This window comes from Tetrao urogallus, assembly GCF_951394365.1.
Source record: "Tetrao urogallus genome assembly, chromosome: 7".
NCBI classification, from domain to species: domain Eukaryota; kingdom Metazoa; phylum Chordata; class Aves; order Galliformes; family Phasianidae; genus Tetrao; species Tetrao urogallus.
The window spans coordinates 43145562-43166635 of NC_136820.1; the positions used below are offsets into that span (position 1 = coordinate 43145562).

At 38.2% G+C, this 21074-nt stretch overlaps 1 protein-coding gene across 1 annotated transcript; it reads right to left on the reverse strand.

Annotated features, from left to right (window-relative positions):
* Nucleotides 1–874: 874 nt before the first annotated feature.
* On the reverse strand, nucleotides 875–14027 carry RNF32 (ring finger protein 32; the record flags this gene model as incomplete). Its single annotated transcript, XM_079538228.1, has 8 exons — nucleotides 875–1114; nucleotides 1490–1654; nucleotides 6509–6617; nucleotides 6757–6881; nucleotides 7314–7346; nucleotides 8960–9102; nucleotides 12682–12952; nucleotides 14004–14027. 8 exons carry the CDS (start codon nucleotides 14025–14027, stop codon nucleotides 875–877), a joined length of 1110 nt encoding a protein of 369 aa, XP_079394354.1.
* Nucleotides 14028–21074: the final 7047 nt, after the last annotated feature.

The window sequence follows — 21074 nt, forward strand, 5'->3', positions numbered from 1 at the left end:
TACCTAAGGAACTCCTAGCAGGATATTGATCTATTCTAGCTCAAGTCTTTAACTGCATGTGATGTCTGCCTCACTTGATGCTTGACACAATCTGATCTTGTCAGCGTTATTTGAAAGCTCTCCATTTGAATAGTTAATCAGCCATTGCCTTTTTGTGCAAAATGATCTTTCTTGTTACTTTTATGATTCGCTTCTGTGGAATGGTCTTTGTGCTTAGACTTGTAAGTTACACGTGGTGACCTGAATTGGTTTCAGCAACGTACAGCTGAAAATTCATAACCATATTTTTATTCCTGCTAAAATAGATGAGTACTTACTGGTTCCTTAGTTCTAAGAAATTCTGAAGTGATCCTTGGTCTTTGAGGGTCATTTCTTATTTGCAAACAGCGAACTGGGATTGGTCACAGTTGTTCAAGCAGAAGCAGGAGCCGGGGTTCTGGTTGGCAAGCTTGGCTGAAGGAAAATGTGTTTCTTGCAGTGACCCCAGTGACCGTACTGATTTTCTTGTGAATAGGAGCCTGTGCTACCATGTATCAGGCATAAAACCACAATGGTAAAGGATAATGGGGGTTCTGCTGAAGGAACACAGTGCCTAAATGCACTGTGCCTCATCGCTGGGGGAGAGAGATGAAAATGAGGGAAGTTGAAAGTGCCAGAGGGATGGAGACAAAAAACGTCGAGAAAGGTGAAACTGACTGTTAAAGTAGAGCAACAGCACTCAACTTTTATTTCTCCAAAGACAAGGTGAATGCCATTGTACATTTAAAAAAAAATTACTTAAAAGATCTGGATCTTAAGAGGTTCCCAAGTTAGAAACATGCACGTGCTTTGTCAGCCGTGCTCTGCTGGGAGGTACTTCACTGAGCTGTGGGTGTCAACACTTGAGGACCTTCTTTTGATAATATGAGCGGCACAAAGGGCAAATAGGTTGCACTCCCAAGGAAAACTCTTCAAACGCTTCAAGACAGGAATGGTGAAACAAATGTGAACAAGAAAGCAGAACGGTCTGTCGGGAGAACGGATTGCTGGTACCAGAAAAAACACAGGCAGGGTGAGCAGGAGGGCTGAGTGGCGTGATACAGATAGGACAGTCAGCTATCTCCTGCCGAAATGCCTAAGTAAAGACAACGACAGATAAACCTCTACAGTAGTGAAGCGATGTAAATGTATCAATAAAATTACTAATTAAAGCATTCAAACTTTATGACTGGTGTATTTTGACAAATGAACAGCATTTTCACTCTCAATAGTGTCTTCAGTCTCCTTGGGCTCTTTGATTGAAAAGAGGAGAGATGCTGCTGAAGTAAAACGAGACTTCTGAAGTACAAAAGCTTGTTAAATGTTCCTGATTTAGAATAGGTTATATTAAAAAACTGAACTCCCCTGTCCTCCCCAAAAATCTCAGTTGTGCTGAAGACTGCCATGCCTTTAAAGAGTGTAAAAGCTGGTAAGTTTGGAGTTCTTAAACAAAGAAAAAAAGCCAGCCAACCTGCATCTGGATCTTCTCCCAGTCATTTTCACTGAGGAGTATTTCTTTTCCTTCCAGCTGCTGAAATGCATCCCGACATGCAGCTATAGAAGAATCTATCTTGTAAAGAAAATCATCCAGGTTTATGTCATAAGAACTCAGGAGCCGACTGCTAATCTGTTGAACCTGAAAAGAAAATGGATTGCTGTTAGATTGAAAACTTAATTGGAAAACAGCCGTTTTTCAGGGAGGAGGGGATGGGAAGTGAGGGGTGGGAAAATAGCAGCTGTTGTTAGGTCAGTACCTGAATACCTTCTTACTGTTTCACTTCAGTTTTGGGCAGTTTTTCACACCAAGACATGTGCTCTCCTTATAACTGCTGAAAGTGACCTTTCATAGCTTATGGTGGAATATTCAAAGTGAACTCTTTTAGATCTGATAGAAGCAAGAAGCCAAATCCAATGGCTACACAAATAATAACAAAAGAGAAAAATCCAAACAACAAAAAAAACCCAACCAACAAACTGCCAACGCAAATCGAGCAACCACAGAAGTATCTGAAAAGCTTGCTTAGCATTTCGTTTTCAAACTTTCCGTTTCCCATTTTCTTCTAAAACTACAAAAAATCTCACAGTAGCAGTTGGTGTTTTCTAAAAAAAATATGTATGTACACGTTCATGTAATGTGCAAGTATGAGAATGCTTTCCACTGAATGCTGTAGTTCCTCAGTAGAGACTTGAAGAAGACAAACATTAGAAAAGGGCAGACAAGAAATACTGAAATCCATAACACGAGAGAAGTCAGTTGGTTCTTGATGATGTTTTATTCTTTTTTTAATAGTTTGATCCACTGATAACTGAGACCTATTATGTCTTATTGTGTTCAAAAATGATCTCAGGCGCAACAGTATGTTGAAAGGATGTATCTGCATGTTAGCACCAATCAGCTTTAGTTACTAGTGCAAAGTAATGCTGATGTGCTAACTTGGTGTAGCTAGCTAAAAACAAAATCCTGAGGAGTGTATTTAAATCACAACATGATTTGAAAAGCAGCAAAGTACAGAACTTCCTGTACTTTGTAGTACAGGTTTTACATCTGGCAAAGATTGGATGGATGTTCTTGTGCTCCCTCTATGATTGCTCACTGACAAGAAAGAAAAAAATTCCAATTCTATCTCATGCAAACAGTGATTTTTAGTGGTATATGTGCAGGAGGAAACAAACAAAAATCCCACTGCACTCCTCCAGTATTTACACTATGGGGTTTCCGAACAATCCCAAATGATAACTGAGACACAAAACAAGCTGATTAAAGTGCAGCATATTGGTATATCTTTAATAGTTTGTTGTAAATCTATATTCAGTGAAAATTACTAGGAATGTCACTGGTTAATCTGAACTGTTGTCACCTAAGTTCTAAAACCGGACCTGCTCCACACGGTAACATTAACTGCTCTGACTTCTTTTTAAAACCAGACTTCAGAAGGTATAGGATAAGATCATAGAATCATAGAATGACTTGGGTTGGAAGGGATCACCAAACTCCAACCTCCCTCCCCCGCCAACCTCCATATCTAATACTAGCACAGGCTACCCAGGGCCCCATCCAACCTGGCCTAAGATTACACCTAAACCTTACATAATTCCCAGTTTCTGGTCTGCATCGAGTCAAAGTTGATCGAGATGAAAATACTTTATATCCTGATTTATGCTCGATCTTCATTTATGTCAGCATCAAACACAAACAGACCTGAACTGTTTTGTAAGAAAGCAAAGCCAGGGCAATGTAACTGAAAGCTCAAGCAGCCGCGAAGATGCTTTAACTTTCTCTGTGAGCCTCTCAGGACCCAAAACTTGGGGAAAAACAGCTACATTTTGACTCATCCCTGATCCAGTGTCTATTTCTGTGAATCTGAGAGCAGCGCAATCAGCATGCAGTCAGTTCCAGGACACAGCCTGTCTCTGTGCACTGTGGGATGATTAGATCGACTGCTGAGTGAAATTAACCAACGAGAGCTGAAAGCAGGAGGCAGAGAAAGCGGCTGGAGCTGCATTAAAGTGAGTCGTGTCCCCTTTCTTCCTGTGCTGTGCTGTTTGTTCCTTTTCCCTCAGCAGGGAGAAGCTCCACTTCTGCCCTTAGCATGCACTTGTGCCTCTCTACGCCATTTCACTAAGTGATCCTGAGAGTCCCCTCATGAGCTCCTTTGCACAGACACTGTAAAGAAGAGAGAGGAAAATTCTTTTCCTGCCTAAGAGGACTGCATTCTATTACGTTCCCTGCTGCTAAGACACTATCTGCTTTGAGCTGCTCCTGTATTTCCTGCAGCATGGCCTGACCCAACCCATATCCCATCGATCAGCAAATTAAGCCTAGGGTTGAGAAGGAAGAAATTTTAACTAAAATGTAACCCCAAATTTATGTTAACTGGAAAATCTGTACTATCAAAATAAAAACAAAGTAATGAGCACTTCATATCATTTGTTAACCTTATGTTAATATGTTCTAGGATTTAAATATTAAATCCTGCTGTGTAACAGCCAGTCATTTCTTTTTCCAGATCTGAAACTAACTGAATTTATTTCTGAAAATGCCATACCTCTACTTCGTCTGTAACTTCTTAAAACATGAATAGCAAAACATAAGCAGAGGATTTGAAATACTCTGTTGGTATGCAAAACTTTTCAGTTTTGCTTCAGTCATCCGCAGGGCAGCACAAGGCTATGATAAAACAAAACGGTGAAACAAAGCACCGGCATGAACTTTGTCCACAGGGAAGCCTTTTAAAGTGATCCAGTGTCAGCAAATTGCTTACTAATGTGTTGACTTATGGCAACCCTCAAAAGTAAAATGAAAAGGCTGGAATTTACAGCATATCAATGAATCAGTTGATAAGCTTTTACTGGTTTAATATCCTCCTCGTTTGGCTGCTTGGAGCCACTTCAAGTTAGCAACAGAATGTTTACCATCTCCATGTGATAAAGGAAGTCAAACGACTAAACAAATTTTAGGACCATTATACTGTTTGGGGAGATTTAAATTAAAATCGTTGGGAGAAATCACATAGAGGGGGAGAGTGAACCTAAAGTCAGCCACCCCATCTCACAGTGACTTACCCAGCTTCCTAAACAACAGTCAACACATTTAGCAAAGCTGGAGATAATGTAATGCGTTTGAAAAGATTTAATTGCACCAATAAAAGGCTATGCCTCAATTAAATGACGTGCACAAGTGACATTTATGGATAGGATCAAAGAAATTTGCTACCTCATATGCTGAAGCAACGCCCTGTTTCTGTGTGCAGTAGTGCTAAAAAGTAGCACGCTTTGGTTTCTGACCTTTTGTATCTCCTTTGATCTGAGATATTAGAAATTTTAATCATAGGTGTAATAAGTAATATCACACTAAAATAAGTGCTAATATTTCAGACTTCATTTTTTATTTTGTGATATTTATCTAAGAGTGGGAAACTTGGCATTTAACCTTTGTGATTCTTCCAGAAGAGGCAGGATTATTAAAAAATTGACTTTTTTTTTCCACTTGAGGTGCTGTTTGATTATGGTAACATTTAGGAAGTGACATTTTAAAAGCACCACAATTTTTTTGAGGCAAAATTTATTTTAGAAAAGCTTTTTAGCATCTGGAAATGGATGGATTCTCGTGAAAAATTTCTTCAGTGTTTTCTTTGACCAGCACTTAAATGTGTAAGAGTTAACTCCAGGAAAACTCATCTGTCATCTGTCATATATCCTTTAATCATAATTGGCACCAAATTCATTTAAACCTAGCTAATCCAGGTTTAAATGGATGTTGTGGATGCCCCATCCCTGCAGGCATTCAAGGCCAGGCTGGATGTGGCTCTGGGCAGCCTGGTCTGGTGGTTGGCGACCCTGCACATAGCAGGGGGTTGAAAATGGATGAGCATTGTGGTCCTTCTCAACCCAGGCCATTCTGTGATTCTATGATTCTATGAATCCATGTGTGACAACTTTATACATTTATTCTTAAGTGAAAAAGTAGCACCCATTTTGTTCCCTACAAATCCTGAAATACCATGTATGAGAATGATTTCCCAATGCTGTGAATGATACATGAAATCTATGTTAAAGATTATCCTATGGTTTACAATCATCTGATGAAATGTAAGCAGTTTTATCAGTTTGTTTACCCCTAAAAACAAGTTCTCTCAGATAGGGGCTCTATAAGCTAACACTCTGTGGGTAGTTCAATGACATCTACTGTACACATCTGTACTCAGCTGAAATTTTAACAAGTGATGCTCAGCTGGAACTTTCAGCATATTTAGAAATGTTCTTCAGCTTCCCTTTACTGAGACAAGGTATGTAACTAAGGATGGTATTCTGAGCCCACCAAAAGTGGGCAGCCTTGTTGGGAAAGAGGCAGACTTTGTTTCCAAAGTCATCCATGCAGAAAGATCTGTTTCTGTTGACTGTTATCATGATACTTGAGGACAGTCACAGTATACTGAAGTATTTAGTCACTTCTTCCAAACATAAATGTTGAAGCACCCTCCATCAAATCCACCTCCAGTGCTGAAGGAACCCCCACCATCAGCCTGAGTTGGGTTAGAGCAGAAGCTGGAGAAGAGCAAATCCACAGAATGGAGCCACCCAGTTCAGTGCCATGTGAAGAAACAATGACAATGCAAAGAAGTGATGATTGTTTATGGATTAATTAATTTCTTCTCTTACTAAACCATGGCCCCTCATAGAAAACAGATTACTGTGCCTAATCACAGAGAGTAAAAGAAATACAGGGTCTCACAAAAAGCCTTGCTATACATACGGAACAACATATAGTATACTACATATTAAGTTAGGCCTTAAGAATCTAAATTATTTTCCCTACTTTTACACCGAAAATAGGGTGGGATGAGGAGACTAACAGAGTGTCTCCAATGCTGCTTGCTTGATACGAGTGACAAGGAATAAATGAAAGGGTACAGAGCTGACACTCAAGAGTTTAGACTTAAGGGAGCTGAATCAGATCAAAGAATGGACCAAAGAAGCAAATGAAACATACCTTTTCCTCAAAAAACTGTTTCCTTAGTTTGCCGTCTTTAGGAGGCACTGTTTTTCTCAAGTTTTTATACCATTTTCTAACAACGTATCCCCTCCAGGAGGCTTGAATTCTGTAAGAAACAAGATTGCTCAGGAGGAAGCTCAAATTTACATTATTTGACTGTTCAGTTCTTCAGTTTAGTTTCTCATTAAAGTTTTAATTCAGAATATTATTTTGAAGTAAATATTGCCCATGATGGCCCCTCTTACCTGATTGCACACTTTATTTTATACAAGCGGGCCCCGTCATGTATCACTCTGGTCTGGTACTGCTTTTTCCTGCACATAGGACAAGACTTTTTGCCCGTAAATTTTTCAAAGGCTTTCAGACATGCCTGAAAAAATCATTGCAATTATCTACTACGTATTTGATATCACTGGGAAGAACGAAAGTGGTTAGATTACAGAACGTAAAAAATGTTTATTCGGCAAGCCATGAACACCATACAAAATGAATATTTTTATAAGGGAAATGCTAAAAATATTGTAAATCAATGTATATTCTCATGATTTTTTTGTGTGTTAGGCTGTTCTTGTTTTGTGTATGTAACTCAGCTACAAATGATGTTTTCCCATAAAGTTTTAAAAAGACAATACATCGGGATAAAGAACCTCATCATTCAATAGCTTTAAGTTATACTTCTTATCTTAAGAATCTAGAATTAAAGTTCCTTTTCAAGATGTTTACATTAATTCACTGAGATACTAACTTAAGTAACTTAAAACACATACTGTATGCCTGGATTGTTAAATAAAAACATACTCACTTTATGGAATACATGGGAACATGAAAGCAACACCTGTTTTACAAAGAAAAAAAAAACAGAGAAAACTATCTTTAATCCATTCTAAAAGCTGAAGAGTAAAAAAATATTGACAACAAGGAAAATCCTGACTGCCTGAAAGCTCATCACTTTCTTCTGGTGACTAGTGCATTATTTCTGGTAAAAATAATAGCAGTCTTCTGTAGGAATTACTTAATAAATTACAGCTTAAACCAGTATGTGAATTCGGTGTTAACAATACATGGAGTGGCAGAAAGTGAGAGATGCCAGCTGCTCTTAACTAGAGCAAAACATTCTAGAACAAGTATTTAAAATGAAAGGTGATTTCCCCCCCCCCCTTCCCCATAAAAACATAAAAGTTCAAGAAGTGATTTAAATCAAATGCAGCATTTCATACATTAAAAAAAAAAAACACCAAAATACACAAAAAGATGAAAAACAACAAGAAAAGAGAAAGCATGTTTGCGGGCTACAAGAAAACTTCACCTTTATCTGACCTAAGTTCCCACCAAATGCTGATGATCTCCATCCTCACAAAAGATAGAGTTGGACAAAAACAGCACTTGGCTCTTAGAGGAAGGGAAAATTGGGGAAGGAGTGGAAACCAGAACAAGCAGTTTGCACTATTGAGCAGGCAAACACAAAAGGATTAATGGCTAGCGGCCAGCTGAAGGGAAAGCTTTCAGATACAGTGGCTTTTTTTCCCTTGAGGGAGGAAAGCTAACAGAAATTCCGAGGACAAAAAAAGAATCCCAGAGGCATTTCCCTTTTTGTGCCAAATCTAAAACCTTCTTAATTACTGCTGTCTTTTGCTCTCTCTTGTCCAGCTTTAGACTTCTAGGGTAGAATGGTCTTTTGCCAGATCCACCCCTCCTGTCTTTGGACGACTGTACACCTACAGTTAATGTTCACATAGACGGAAGCAAAACCCTTCCACTTAGGGTTTGTGAGAGCAGCACTCCTCTTCAATCAGTCACTCACCCCTTTTGCTTCACATTTTCAAGATGATACATGAGAGGATCTAATAAAGCACGATGGATGTGCTCACGCTACATGCGTGGCATTGAATAAAGACACCAAGGTAAAATGTTACCTGAAGAAATGCTCACATAACTAAGAGACTGAATAGTATTAAGAGCACACCCACTTCCATTTTCCAAGTGGAAATAACTGCTGAATTAAACTACAAAGTAATAAAACTTGCGAGAAAGCAAAATATAACTTACATTGATGAATTAATGTGTATTTATAATTTTGATTAACAGAGTCAAAGTTCATATCTAATGGGAGTTTAAATGGAGCAAAATATAGCCTATAATTGCTTTGAAAAAAAAAAAAAAAAGCAAAAATGCTGATTACCTTTTCCACTACTGTCATAATCGCATCAGTGAACAAACATTACCAACCTTTCTCTACCATCCCACTTGCAAAGTACATCAGAGTTGACCAACATTGCAATATACTGCTTAATACTAAATACTTAATACTAAAAGCTGCTGAATACTAAATGGCATCTTAAAGTTGAACCTCTCAATTCTTTCTTCTGTACCTCCAGCTAGTGACATTTAGGAGTAACTCTGGAAAATCTTAGTTAAATACAATGGTGTAGTCCACGGTTACACACGTACCTGAGGCTGAAGTGCAAACTCTTCCCTGCATATTGCACAGGGCTGGATGGAATCTCCATGCTGTATGGATCTCTGCTTTATTTTTGCCCATTCTTCAGCAGTTAGCGGAAGGGAAGGGGGCTCAACTAGTCCTAATTTCTGAGCTGCAAACAGTAAGAACAACAAATCACCGGATAAAATCCACTGGCAGATGCAGATAATGGATGTTTTCCTTGCGAAGTTCATTGATCATACATTTATTTAAAAATAATGTGTACAAATGCTTCATACAAATTTATCATCTCACAAACCACTGGCTGGCAACATACTTCCTAATAATGGCTAGCTGTTTACTAATTTTCAGAACTTCTTTTAGATGCAAGATTTATATAGGGATTTTTTTATGTAAGCTTCTATTTGCCAAGTAATATGAATGTGATTCCTATTCACAGCTATTAAGATGGGGATTATTAACTATGCAAAGTAACAATGCACAGTAACACAATTTCAAAGTGTCAGTACAAACAGAATCTGTTAGAACATGTTCGTAAAGGTTTATTTAACTTTACATTTCTGCATTCTTGAAACAAAGAAAAATGAATAAAGCGGTATAATAAAAAAACTGATGTAAAATGTGCTGATGTAAAAATATGACATGAGACTGTGATGGATAAAATAGAAGGAGCAAAAAGAAACAAAAGAGATGGTCACAGGACACCAGTTGCAGGGGCATTGTGAATGCTCAGCTAGGCAGTCTCAGATGATAACTGTGAAGTATCACGCTGAATGTCCATGATAAATCTGTCTTCTCAGAGAAGGAATTTGTGAAAATACAATATTTCCCCCACTTACGGGATATAGACCAGGACCAGTAAAAGAAAAATGCTAGTTGGTACAGTCAAGAATAGACCTATGCTGTTTTGAAAAGCAGAGGAAACCTCTATGGGCTGAATGAAGATAGCGGAGAAATGCGTGAGGTATGTGCAATAACCTAAAACATGAGTCCATAAGGGGGCATCCATCATATTTGCTAAAATCAGACAAGAAGAGGTATATTAAATAGTTAGAATGTAAAGCAATGATGCTGAGTTATAAGTGGGAAAGGGCCAACTCTTTTACTTGTACCACAGAGCAGATCCAACCAAACTCTTGGTATAAAGCATCCTCATAGCAGAGAACTTCCTTCAAAGACACCCAACAAAACTGATTTCATATCTTATATTTACTAAAAACAAAAAATCAAGTTTCACTTGACAATAGCATCTAAGAGTATCAGTGGATGAGTATGAAAAGAGAATCCCATCTGGATGGTCCAATAGACAAATGTGGATAGTCTTTACAATGATAGAATCTGGATACACTGCAAACCAGTCACAGTGGAAGATAGCATTACAGAATAAAAATGCCTTCCCTTTATTTTCTTCCAATCACTGTGGTCAAAAACTGTTTTAGGGAAGACAATGGGATGGCACTGGGGAAGCTCTTTGTACATGCCCGGAGTGAAAAAAAAATTAAAAAAATTAAAGAAAGCTTATTAAAAACTTCCACAAAAAGATGATTGAAGTTGCCAAATAGGAATTGGAGGCAAAACTTAACTTCTAAATAATACAAACCAGATGGGATATTTGTGAGGGACAGGTTACACAGGTGTTTAGAAAGAAAGCTATTACACAACACAGTTGATGAAGGAAAACTGGCAGCAGGACACAGAAGAAGTGATATGTGATTGATGTAAAAGGCTCTGTGAAGATATTTTTGAAGCAGCACTTGGAATAAATATAAGTAACAAAAGCCTACATTTATCACAGCTCAAGAGATCCAAGAGTTTTCATCCTTATGCACTGTTCAGAAGCCCAACCTGCTTACTGACACACTCACTTCACAACTGAGCTATTTATCCTAAAACGAACATTAGCAAAGTAATTACATACAATAACCTCTAAGCCCTTATAATTAGCTTTTAGGACGCAAGCCCCCGTTGAGAAAAATTTAATGACCGAACCCTCGGAGGTTGTTTGATTGCCTACAAACTCAAGAAGGAAAAAACGCATTAAATCACATTTTCAAAGTTGCTTCACAACTTAAAGGTTTAAAACACAGAGTTCTTAAAAAGAGAAAGTCTGACACAAGCATTACACATTAATGAGAGATTACAGGTGAAAATACTAATAAGCCAACACAGACACAATGGCAATGACTTCTTAAAATCTTTCAGCACATTCTTTGGAATCAGTTGCACAAACATTCATATGGGATCTCTCAGTCAGTGCTGGGATTTAAGGAGAAAATACTTCGCCTTATAGTTGCAGAGAACATGCTCACACTTGGTCTGCATTTTTTCACCACAACCTTTAGCTTCCAGAATCACTCATTATTTGTATTTGCCTTAACCCCAGTAGCTCTCTGCTGGCTTTGCCCCCGGAATCCTCTCCTCTTTCAAATTCCTCTTCAAACGGAACCAAAGAAAAAAACCCTCCCATCTTTAGAAGTACAACCAAGCAAACATACTAATAATCACCTTGTCTTACTACTTTTGTCCAAACGCTTGCTACACTCACTTATTGTGTATTATCTTAAGTTACCCTCTCAACCTCACTCTGATTCCAAAAGGCAGATGCCTGTGCTTGTATGGAGCCTCGTTGATTTACATGGTTCTCTTTAGAGCTTGGACTACTGTGACAGCTCCTCCAGCAAAGGCAACATGATCTTCAGAGAGGCCCCAGGGCGTTTTTATAAAAAAAAGAATAAATAAAACAATTATTAATGATGATGAAATTCATGACGTTTAAAACTGTAAATTGTGGAGCTGCAAGACTCTAAGAAAAGACTAATGAAGACAATCAAAAGGATGGAGGAGAGATGATCAAGGCAAGAATACCGTAGAAACACTTAAAGGGAAGCAAAGAATGGAAACTGATTGCTAGGAAGCACATTTGGAGCCCTGCTCTGCTGAGACGCTTCATGGATTTCTGTGTGTTTTTTTTTAAAGCAGTATTATCTGTCACTGCTGTACAACTGCGTTATTATAATACTATTTAAAAGTGAGTTTTCTCACCAGGCATCATTCCAAGCCCTCACATCTGTGACTTTTATCTTGTTGCATGTTTGTTTCTAAATTTGAAAAAGGTATTTAGCTACAGGTGTTAATTCTTCCTGGATTTAGCCCCAGGACCATAGTAAAAACAAACCTTTTTAACTTTGAGTAAAGGTGGGTATATATTAACAGAATACATTTAACACAGCACAAGTGTCTTTTTATTGAATAAGGAATAAAAGAAACCATTTCAAAAACACATAAAAATCATCTTATTCATACTGCAATCTCCAAAATAAACACAGTATTCTAGCTTAAGATGCGAATATAAGGTAATGAAAGTTACCATAGTCAATATGCAAAGCATATTAAAATGGTGGAAAAGACTTCCTGCCCTTTAATGAAGAATTCTTCTTCCTCAAGTTGCTCTAGGTTTTTTGTTTTTTTTTCTTTTTTACATTGACTGTCATAATGTCATAATAAGTCTTAATACATTTCTAAAGCCATATTCAAGCCACTGATGACAATTCCACTGCTTAAATGATCATTCACATGGCAGCCTAAATGATCAGATAATGACAAATTTAAAAATAAGAACTTATACTGTTTAGCACTGAATTGCCTTATTCAGTAAAAAGACTAGATACTTCATGTTAGCTATTGTAAATAAAGACAAAAAAATCACAAATGAGAATACACAGAAGTTTACCTAAGGTTAGCCGTGGAGGATTGGGATCAAGAACATACTCCTTTTCCTCATCTTCTTTATTCTTCTGGTGAGTGCTCTTTTTTTGTAGCCCAGTATCTACCACTGCTTTGACCGTCTCTTTGTTCACAAGTCTGTAAATGTTCCTGATGTTCCTTGACCTTGACTTAAAAGGATCTGCTAACGAAAGACCTTGGAGCTGATGACTGTGTATTATATGATCCTGCAAAGCAACTGCAGAAACTGCTATCCCCTCTCGTTCAGAGGCGAGGCCCTAGCAAGGAAAAAAAAAAAGTTTCCATAATTATTATTGCAAATGATCTAAAAAGACATATGTGATACTAAATTAAAAGAAATCTCAGCCAAAGTGTTTGACTTGTCAAAGGCTTTTATCCACACGCAACTCGCTTACTTGAAGCCTAACATACAATTACAGTGACACGAAGTGTGAGATTGATGCTTCTGACACATCCCAGTTTTAACATACAAAAAGTAAAATGATATCTTTGATTTGTTGTTCATATTGAATAAAATAGTAGTTTTAATTATGGAGTCCATAATTATTGTATGCAATAAACTCATCATGGACTATAAAAGTCTGGCGTGCCCAAGCATATTTAATTTCAATTAAAAACAATCCCAAGGGTAACATGGTTTTCCAGAACACTAAATATGAGAGATGCTCTGAAAGTAATGCCTCCTATTTTATTTTGTTGGCCCAGAGCATCAGAGGTAGATGTTGGTGATACGGCAGCAGAGGCTGAACCTTCCTGCCAATATTCTGTTATGTTTTTTTTTTGCTTTGTGACAGGCAGCACAGAGGGGCAGCCAGACACTATGGCATCTGAGACAGAAATGAGCACGAAGAAAAGGGGAGTCACTGAATTCCTCCAGGAGGAAAAAAATGGCACCCATTGACGTTCACTGACCCTTGCTGAATGTTTATGAAGACCAAAGAGAGGACATCAGAACAGTGAGGCAGATGGATGGTGGGTTTCAACGGTGACAACAGTGTGAAAGACAAGCCAAACTCTGGATGGCCATGCAGATTTTCATGAGCGTAGCATACAGGGTCTTGTTCATTGCTGGTAGAAGTGCATAGCTAGTGGTGCTGACTATGCTAAAAATTAGTGTTTTGCAGATGAGAATTTGCTCTATCAAACAGTGATATTTTGCTCTTTGTTTTATCTTCCAGGGAAATAAATAGGAGGCATTATTTTTGGAGCAACAGGAATATATTATTTTTATGCAGGTAATGGATTTATCTGCCTGCTCCTACAGTTCTTCTCACCCTTTTGCCTTCTTTCAAAGATGTGCAGTCATACCTTGTAAAAATGATGATCCTCCATCGATCGTCTCCAGACAGATCTACAAAAGTCAGTTGGCTGTAGGAACAGAAACGTTGCCAGAAATGCCTGGCAACGAAAGGCCTGGGCGGGGCAGAGAACCTGGAGTGCTGGGAATGCACAGCCTTCAGCCAACTGTTCTGCTATCAGTGCTGTGTTAGCACCAGCGGGGTGTTTATCTACGATCTAACGAGGATAATTTCAATCACCAGTGGCTCCAGCCTGAAAAACACCATGAAGTTGGATAGAGTGGTTGTTGTGGCTGTCTCTCTTGGTGGGTGAGGAGAAGGACTCACATTTTCTCCTGTTAACCAAAACAAGGCTATCCCATTTGAAGTTATGCACTGGTGGCTTTGAGAGAAGGAGTGCAATTGCCATTTAGTGTGACTTGCAATTTTGGCAAATCTATGGAGTTATTAAAAAAATAACATATACAAAGAGAAGAGATGAGCTGTATCCATAAAGATGAAACCAAAGAGCCCTGTCACCTGGTGTCCTGTCCTCAGTCCTGGCAAGAAGTGGTGGCTCAAGGGGACACATCTCCTGCTGGGACATTTCAGGATTTGGACCTAACCTGAGCCAGAAGTACTGCTCTTCTTTGTGATAACCACTGGTGTCCACCTCTATGGCCCAGAGAGATGAAGTGCAAAGGCATTTTTAGCCCATAGTATGAGCATAGGCTTTCACTGGCTCTTTCCCTTGGTGTTCTCACTTGCAGATCCTTTATCTCCCAAGCAGAGGACAGGCACAGATGCTGCCTTAAATCCAGGTGTGCCGTTTTAACAATCTTTTGGGTTTAAATAGCATTCAAAGTCCTTCTCAAGCGCTACTGACCTAAAAAAAAAAAAATCATTTTCTTATCATTTTCTTGTAGAAGTGACATTTTTCCAAGAGAAAGTAGTGATGTTGTCCTAAGAGTAATCCTTTGAGCAGAATATAAATGGAGTGATTAATCCACTGGATGCATTTCTTCTCTGTAATTATAAGTAATTACTTTAAATTCAAATCTGGAAATGAGAATACCTCTGTAGTGCAAGGGAAGATGTAAAAAAACATCTGAAGTGGCTATAATTACATGAAATCACCCTTTGTCTCTGAGGACAGAAAGATAGAATAACAGTTTTTAAAGTGAGCTTGCAAGTTTGCCTGAGACCCAACCTGACTCAGTAATATCGTAAAGGGAGATTTTATAATATATGCTTTTAAAGATATTTTTAGTAATGAATTTTACCAAACAAATAAAGTACAAAACTTGTTTTTGTGCTGTCTAAAATTTATTTTGAAGTGTGAATGCTGTAATAGCTGCAAAATAAATCTGTTGTATTATAGAAAAATCATGAACTGTGCATCAATATTAAAACAAAAACACTAAAAAATGCTTCTCTCCTGTACTTCTTTTAGCTTCACTGTTCATCATCCTTCAACTCAGTCTGGCATTCTCATAGTTTTTCTGTATTGCTTTTCTTTTTTCTTCCCTGAATCTTTTACTGAGTTTCTCAAAGTTGCTAATAAGCAGAGAGGTTGCTTTCTTTTCCATTTCTGTCATACCTCATTAAGGTGATTTTATACACATGTATGCTTAATTAAGGCTTTTCATTAAAATAAGCCTTTAATCCAAAGGTGCTGGGCCTTAATTGAAACTCAGATTAGTGTCATCTCTTATTTTGGTTTGTGCTGTTACTGTACTTTCTGCTGCTTCTAAACTGAAATGTTTGCATTAGCCCCAGCTGATACGTGGCCAGAAATAAATTAAAATTCATACTGCAGTCTTCTGGAGAGCAGCATGCCTCAGTAATTGCCATTTCTTATTAAGTGCCACCTTTTACTGAGAGCCTCCGCTTAAAATGCAGAAGGTTGCTTTAAACACTCGAAGGACATTAACATAACGAACGTGCTGCCTGCTCTAAAGGTGACTAATAAGTGATGGATGATATCTGTTTTTATCTATGCGTATCATTTGAAAATGTAATTGTGTTTTTAAATAGTGGTGAAATCACGGGTCTGCCTAGAGGGCATAAGTGTTGGAGAATTCTTTTAGGAAGATTTATGAAAAATGGAAGTTTTAGCTACAGGTTAGCAGCTCTCATGTGAGATACCACACGGTGTAATGAGTTATAAAGCCTCTGTGAAGGAGGAAGGCATGAGTTCAGCAGGTTCTGGTCTTGCAGCACAAAGTGGACCAGCAGAGCAGCTGATCCATTTCTTGTAGAGTTGCACCTGAGCTGGGTGCTACTAATTAGCAGAGGCAGGTGGCCTGGCATCAATGGGATGAGAAGAACTTTTCAGGAAGAGTTCATAGCTTGAATGGGTTGGATAAATGTGACAGCAATGCTAGAGCAAAGGTTTGGAGTGAACTTCCTTTTATAGTCACTGCAATTAAGACTGAAACCTGGGCGTTATATTATGATGCTGTTTGCAGCATGTTTCAGTGCTTTGTTATGCTGGGGGGCTGTTAAAAAAGTACAATGTTTGAAAGGAGTGCCCTGCTTTCATGGAAGGTATTTCATATTGGTCAACACTGAAGAGGCAGATTTAAAAGAATGTATTATAAAAATACATATTGACATGTTTAAATAAAGAAGAAGCAAGAAAAGGTGAATGCTGTACTCAGGTAAACCTTTAGTGAGCTTTTCCCTGGAAGGGCTGTTACATAGCAGTGTTACAGTAGAGTTGGGGTATGCTATTGTCTTCCAGCTGAGCTCCAGGGTGTGAATGTTGATTAGGATGGGGAATGACTTTTATGTCTTTACATACATAGATTATTTTTTTTCTCACTGGAAAAGAGGATGTTTATGCTGCTGAATGTGTATATGCCAATAATCCTTCTTAAAAAGTGAGCACAGTGCTGGCAGAAATGATGGAAGCTGAGGTGGAATGCACTGAGGAGTCCCTGCATGCAATAATTCTGCTGGCTGAGGAAGGCAAGTTTTGAACAACATGCACATGAGAGCCATGCTTGTAACTCAGCAAGGAATATGGTGTCACACTGCTTTGTAGTTGCCCAGTTAAAGATGTGTTTTGTGTGTTGTTTTTTTTTTTTTTTTTTTTTTTTGAGAGAGCTACTTCAGCCATCCCCAATTATAAAAGTACAGGAGCTGTTCCTTTTTCTCAAGTTGGTGAAGTTTTACCTCATTTACTATTTGTCTGCATACATATTAAACACACATATAAGCCCATGCACAAATATATGCACGCACATATGTACAGACACTGTGTATTTTCATTGCTGTGCTCTGGGTTTATTTTCTGCCCTTCCTGTCAGCTTCTGCTAACTTCCAGGCGTGTGCTTCCAGCTCTGGGGGAAGGCTGTGTAGCTGTAGGTTTTAAGGGTAGTGGAGACGTTATTAGCTCTCATTTAAAGCCCTTTCAAGTAAATGAGAAGGCTGTCATTGGTTTATAGTTGAATTCAGAACCCGTTCTGTTAAGTAAATATTATTTCCTTCTCAGGGAGGAAGAGCTTAATTTAAAGGAAAATTTGTGTATGTACCGTATGGGAACAAATGAGATCCCAAGCCAGATGTGATTTCATGCGTGACCTTTCATTTTATTGATCGTGTGGCACAGTGAAAACTTTTGCGCCGCAAATAGGGCACATATTGGTGAGGATTTATAGAACTGTAGTGCTTTTTATTTATAAAAGCCTCTCGGATGTTTTATCAGATTACACTGAGAAGGACCTTGGTAATATTAAGCACCTGTTATGCTGTATTTCTGTCGGCTGTCTTTATTAACTGTGTGTGTGATTAGAATGAGGAATGCTGTGAATGTGTGCTCGGTCTTGGAAGCATGTGTGAAGTGTTGCTTATGTTCTGATCTGTAATTTCCAGTTAATAGATGAATGTTTGCTTAACGTAGACATTTCCCATTTTGTGGGAAATCAATTTAATTAGATAAAAGCTGATTTTTCTGCAAACGTCTACAACATACAACTCTCAAATTCATACAATGGGCAGCTCCTAATGCACTGATAATGTCTCTTCCTCCCTGTTTGTCTTGTAAGAGGTTCTCATTCCTTGAGAATGAAGTAAAGCCCTGGTTCCATCACTGCGGTCTTCAGAATTAGCACTGAAAACACAGGATTCTTTTCCTGGGCTGATGAAAGTAATTTCTTGTTTGCTGTGTCAAACAAAGCATGCTATTTGTCACATTGTGGTTTGTGTATCTTTTTAGAAGCTTTCAACTTTGATCTGAGTCAAGGTACACTCAGTAGCAGATGACAGAAGTCACAAACCAGTGATGTGCATTGTCATTCATACAAACTCTTTAAGTCAACAAATACTGGGACTTAGATGTAGAAAACCATATTGCTTTTGAGGGGGCTTGTGCATTCTTGTGAGAAAATGCAGACCTTTGCTTTTCTTGTTTCAGACAAAGGTGTGGAACAATTTATTAGTTAAGGATTCAGTTCAGTGTCTGCAATCAAAAGGTGCCTCTTCTAGACGAGATTCTGGCCCTTGCTTATATTTTCTAGGTAAACAGCTGCATTTAAAAGACATTGTAGAGGTGGGCTCAGTAGCACATAAAAGCTGCTTTCTTCAAACTGTCATCACTGAGGTTTCAGAGAGTGCTTTTAATACTATCAGCTCTGGTGTTTGTGTTTCTTCCCTGCCCTCCCCCCTTTATTTTTCTTCATGTTAAATGCTATTTGAAACAGCACATTTTTTTCCCCTTCCCCCCTCCTCCCCCTTTTAATGTAACTTTCTCCTGCCTTCTACCTCTTCTACCTTTAGGGAAATTAATATTGTGAGTAACAAACCAGTGGGTTAAAAGCCTGTTTCACTGAGCTTCTGTTTCAAAAGTGAATGCCAAAAAGGCATAGAGTTATAAAACCAAGAGGTTGTTTGAGTGGTTGTCCGTGTGATTCTGAAGATTATGGTCTATCACGTTTTGAAGCACAGTTTGATCATCTGCTCTGACATTCTAAGGTTGTGCAAGGGATTTTGCACAGTTAGAAAAGCTTGGAACATAACGCATTTGCTTGATGAAAGCATGTTTTTCAGGAAGCCATTCAGCCTTCAGCTGCAATTTCAAAATTTGGCAGGGTGTTGTTTGTTTGAGTGGACAATTGTTGTGACTGTTATTCTTTATTACATCTCATTTGAATTTGTCTGCTGTCAGCCTGTAGCCATTAGCTCTTCCTCAGCTAGGCTGAAGGGCTTTTTATTAACTTGTATTTTATCTCTGAAAAGGTACATTAGCACTGTCATCACCTCACCCCCTCAGTTTTTGTTGCAAACCTGATCAGACCAGGTTGGTCAAACCACTCTTGACACATTTGCTGAGGCATAAAATACTTCCATGTATTCTTTCTTTAATGCAGTCTACCAGTTTTCAAGTTCTTGTAAAAACGGAGATACCTCAAACCTATAGTTCTCTTATTGCCATCAACACCCAGTACGAAGGATGAGTATTTCTTACCTTTGCTTAGTGCATATGCAGCACAAAACTTTCTTCCTATTTTTACGTAATTTTCTTCTGTTATATTTTTAGAGGGAACATCTGGTTCCTTAAGTGCTGTTCAGATTTCTCATCATTGCAAAATAAGTGCAAGAATAGGAGATGTAGTGAGCAACTGCTGCTGCTGTGCTGCAGAAAAGCAAAGGGAACTTGAAAGAGTAACGTTTCTGAAAGGTAATAGCATTTGCAAATACTAATCAAATAATGTCGGGAGCTTAAAGGAAACTCCGGGTAAGGTTTGATGTCTGGCATCAGGATGATTCAGACATAACACATCACCTGCTAGATAGTGAAAATAATCAATGAGGTACAATATTTTGTATCTCTATACTTTGTCTGAAGAACAAATTGGAATATGGAAGATAAATTCAGAAATGTGAAGAGTGGATAGGAACTTGAGAGACTATCCAGGCTAAATAAAACTTTGAACAGGATGAATTTAACACTAAAAAACTGGAAGCAAAGATTAGTTTGCTTTTCCCCAGGGAAAATATAAGGACAAGTGTGCTTAAAGGTGGATGACATCGTTGTGTATCGTATCACAGCATGATGCACAGCACAACATAAACTAAACACCTTATGAGCTTAGTGAACTTTTGGTGTGTGAAATAAATAAGTTGTTAATGCTTATTTCAAAGGCACATAGCTCAAATATAAAGGTAATTAATCTCTAATGAATTTCAGGGAGCCTGAAGAATTCTTAGAGATGAGGTGATAGTGTGCTGAATGTATTACAGGAAATACACGAGGAGTCACCATGGCACAAAAGCAAGGACAAAGAGCTTGTGCAGGAAGAAAGTATTTTGGTTGCTAAGAACTTGAGCAGATCATAAGAGACTACCTACCCTACTGCTGCTATTGACAAACAACAAAGGCTGCAAAAAGTAGGGATTTGTATTCAGGGCTTGCAATAACCAACAAATGAAGTGACACTGAAAGTTGGAACACACAGCATTCATCCTAGGAATCTGAAGGAGCTAAGGAATTGCTAACTTCAGGAGAAAAAAAAAAAAAAAAAAAAAAAAAAAAAAAAAAAAAAAAAAAAAAACCCCAAAAAACTAGACTGTTGTTTTAGACTGTGTTTAATAACACAGTTAATCATAGAAAAAAGAATTTAATAGCTAACATTATGCAAATAAGACAAATATAGAAAGCAGTATACTTCATCAAGAAGATAAGCCAGTCAGTGGAGTATCCAGTACTGTGAATAGGATTGTTGTAGACACTTCTGAACTGCCAGTGGGACAAAGCATATGCCACCTCTCATTCTGAAGCAGTACAGCTACTTTTGGAAAATACTGCTAGTGAACAGATCTTTTTACTTGAGATGTGGTGCAACCTGCTGTATGTGCTTCCCTTCCTGCACCGTGCTGAGCCGTGGAGATGTACCAACCTGGGTCTGCAGTGGCACAGAGCTTTATGTGCTGCACCGTATTGTCAATCTATGTTTGGAGGAAAGGCTGGAAGTCATGACTAATGACATCCCCATTTGTCGATGAAAGAAAATAAAGCATTTTATCACTACGTTTTTAAGATTAAAAAAAACCAACAATGCCAAACACAGAAAAGGTCAAGAGGGAAAATGGAAATGAT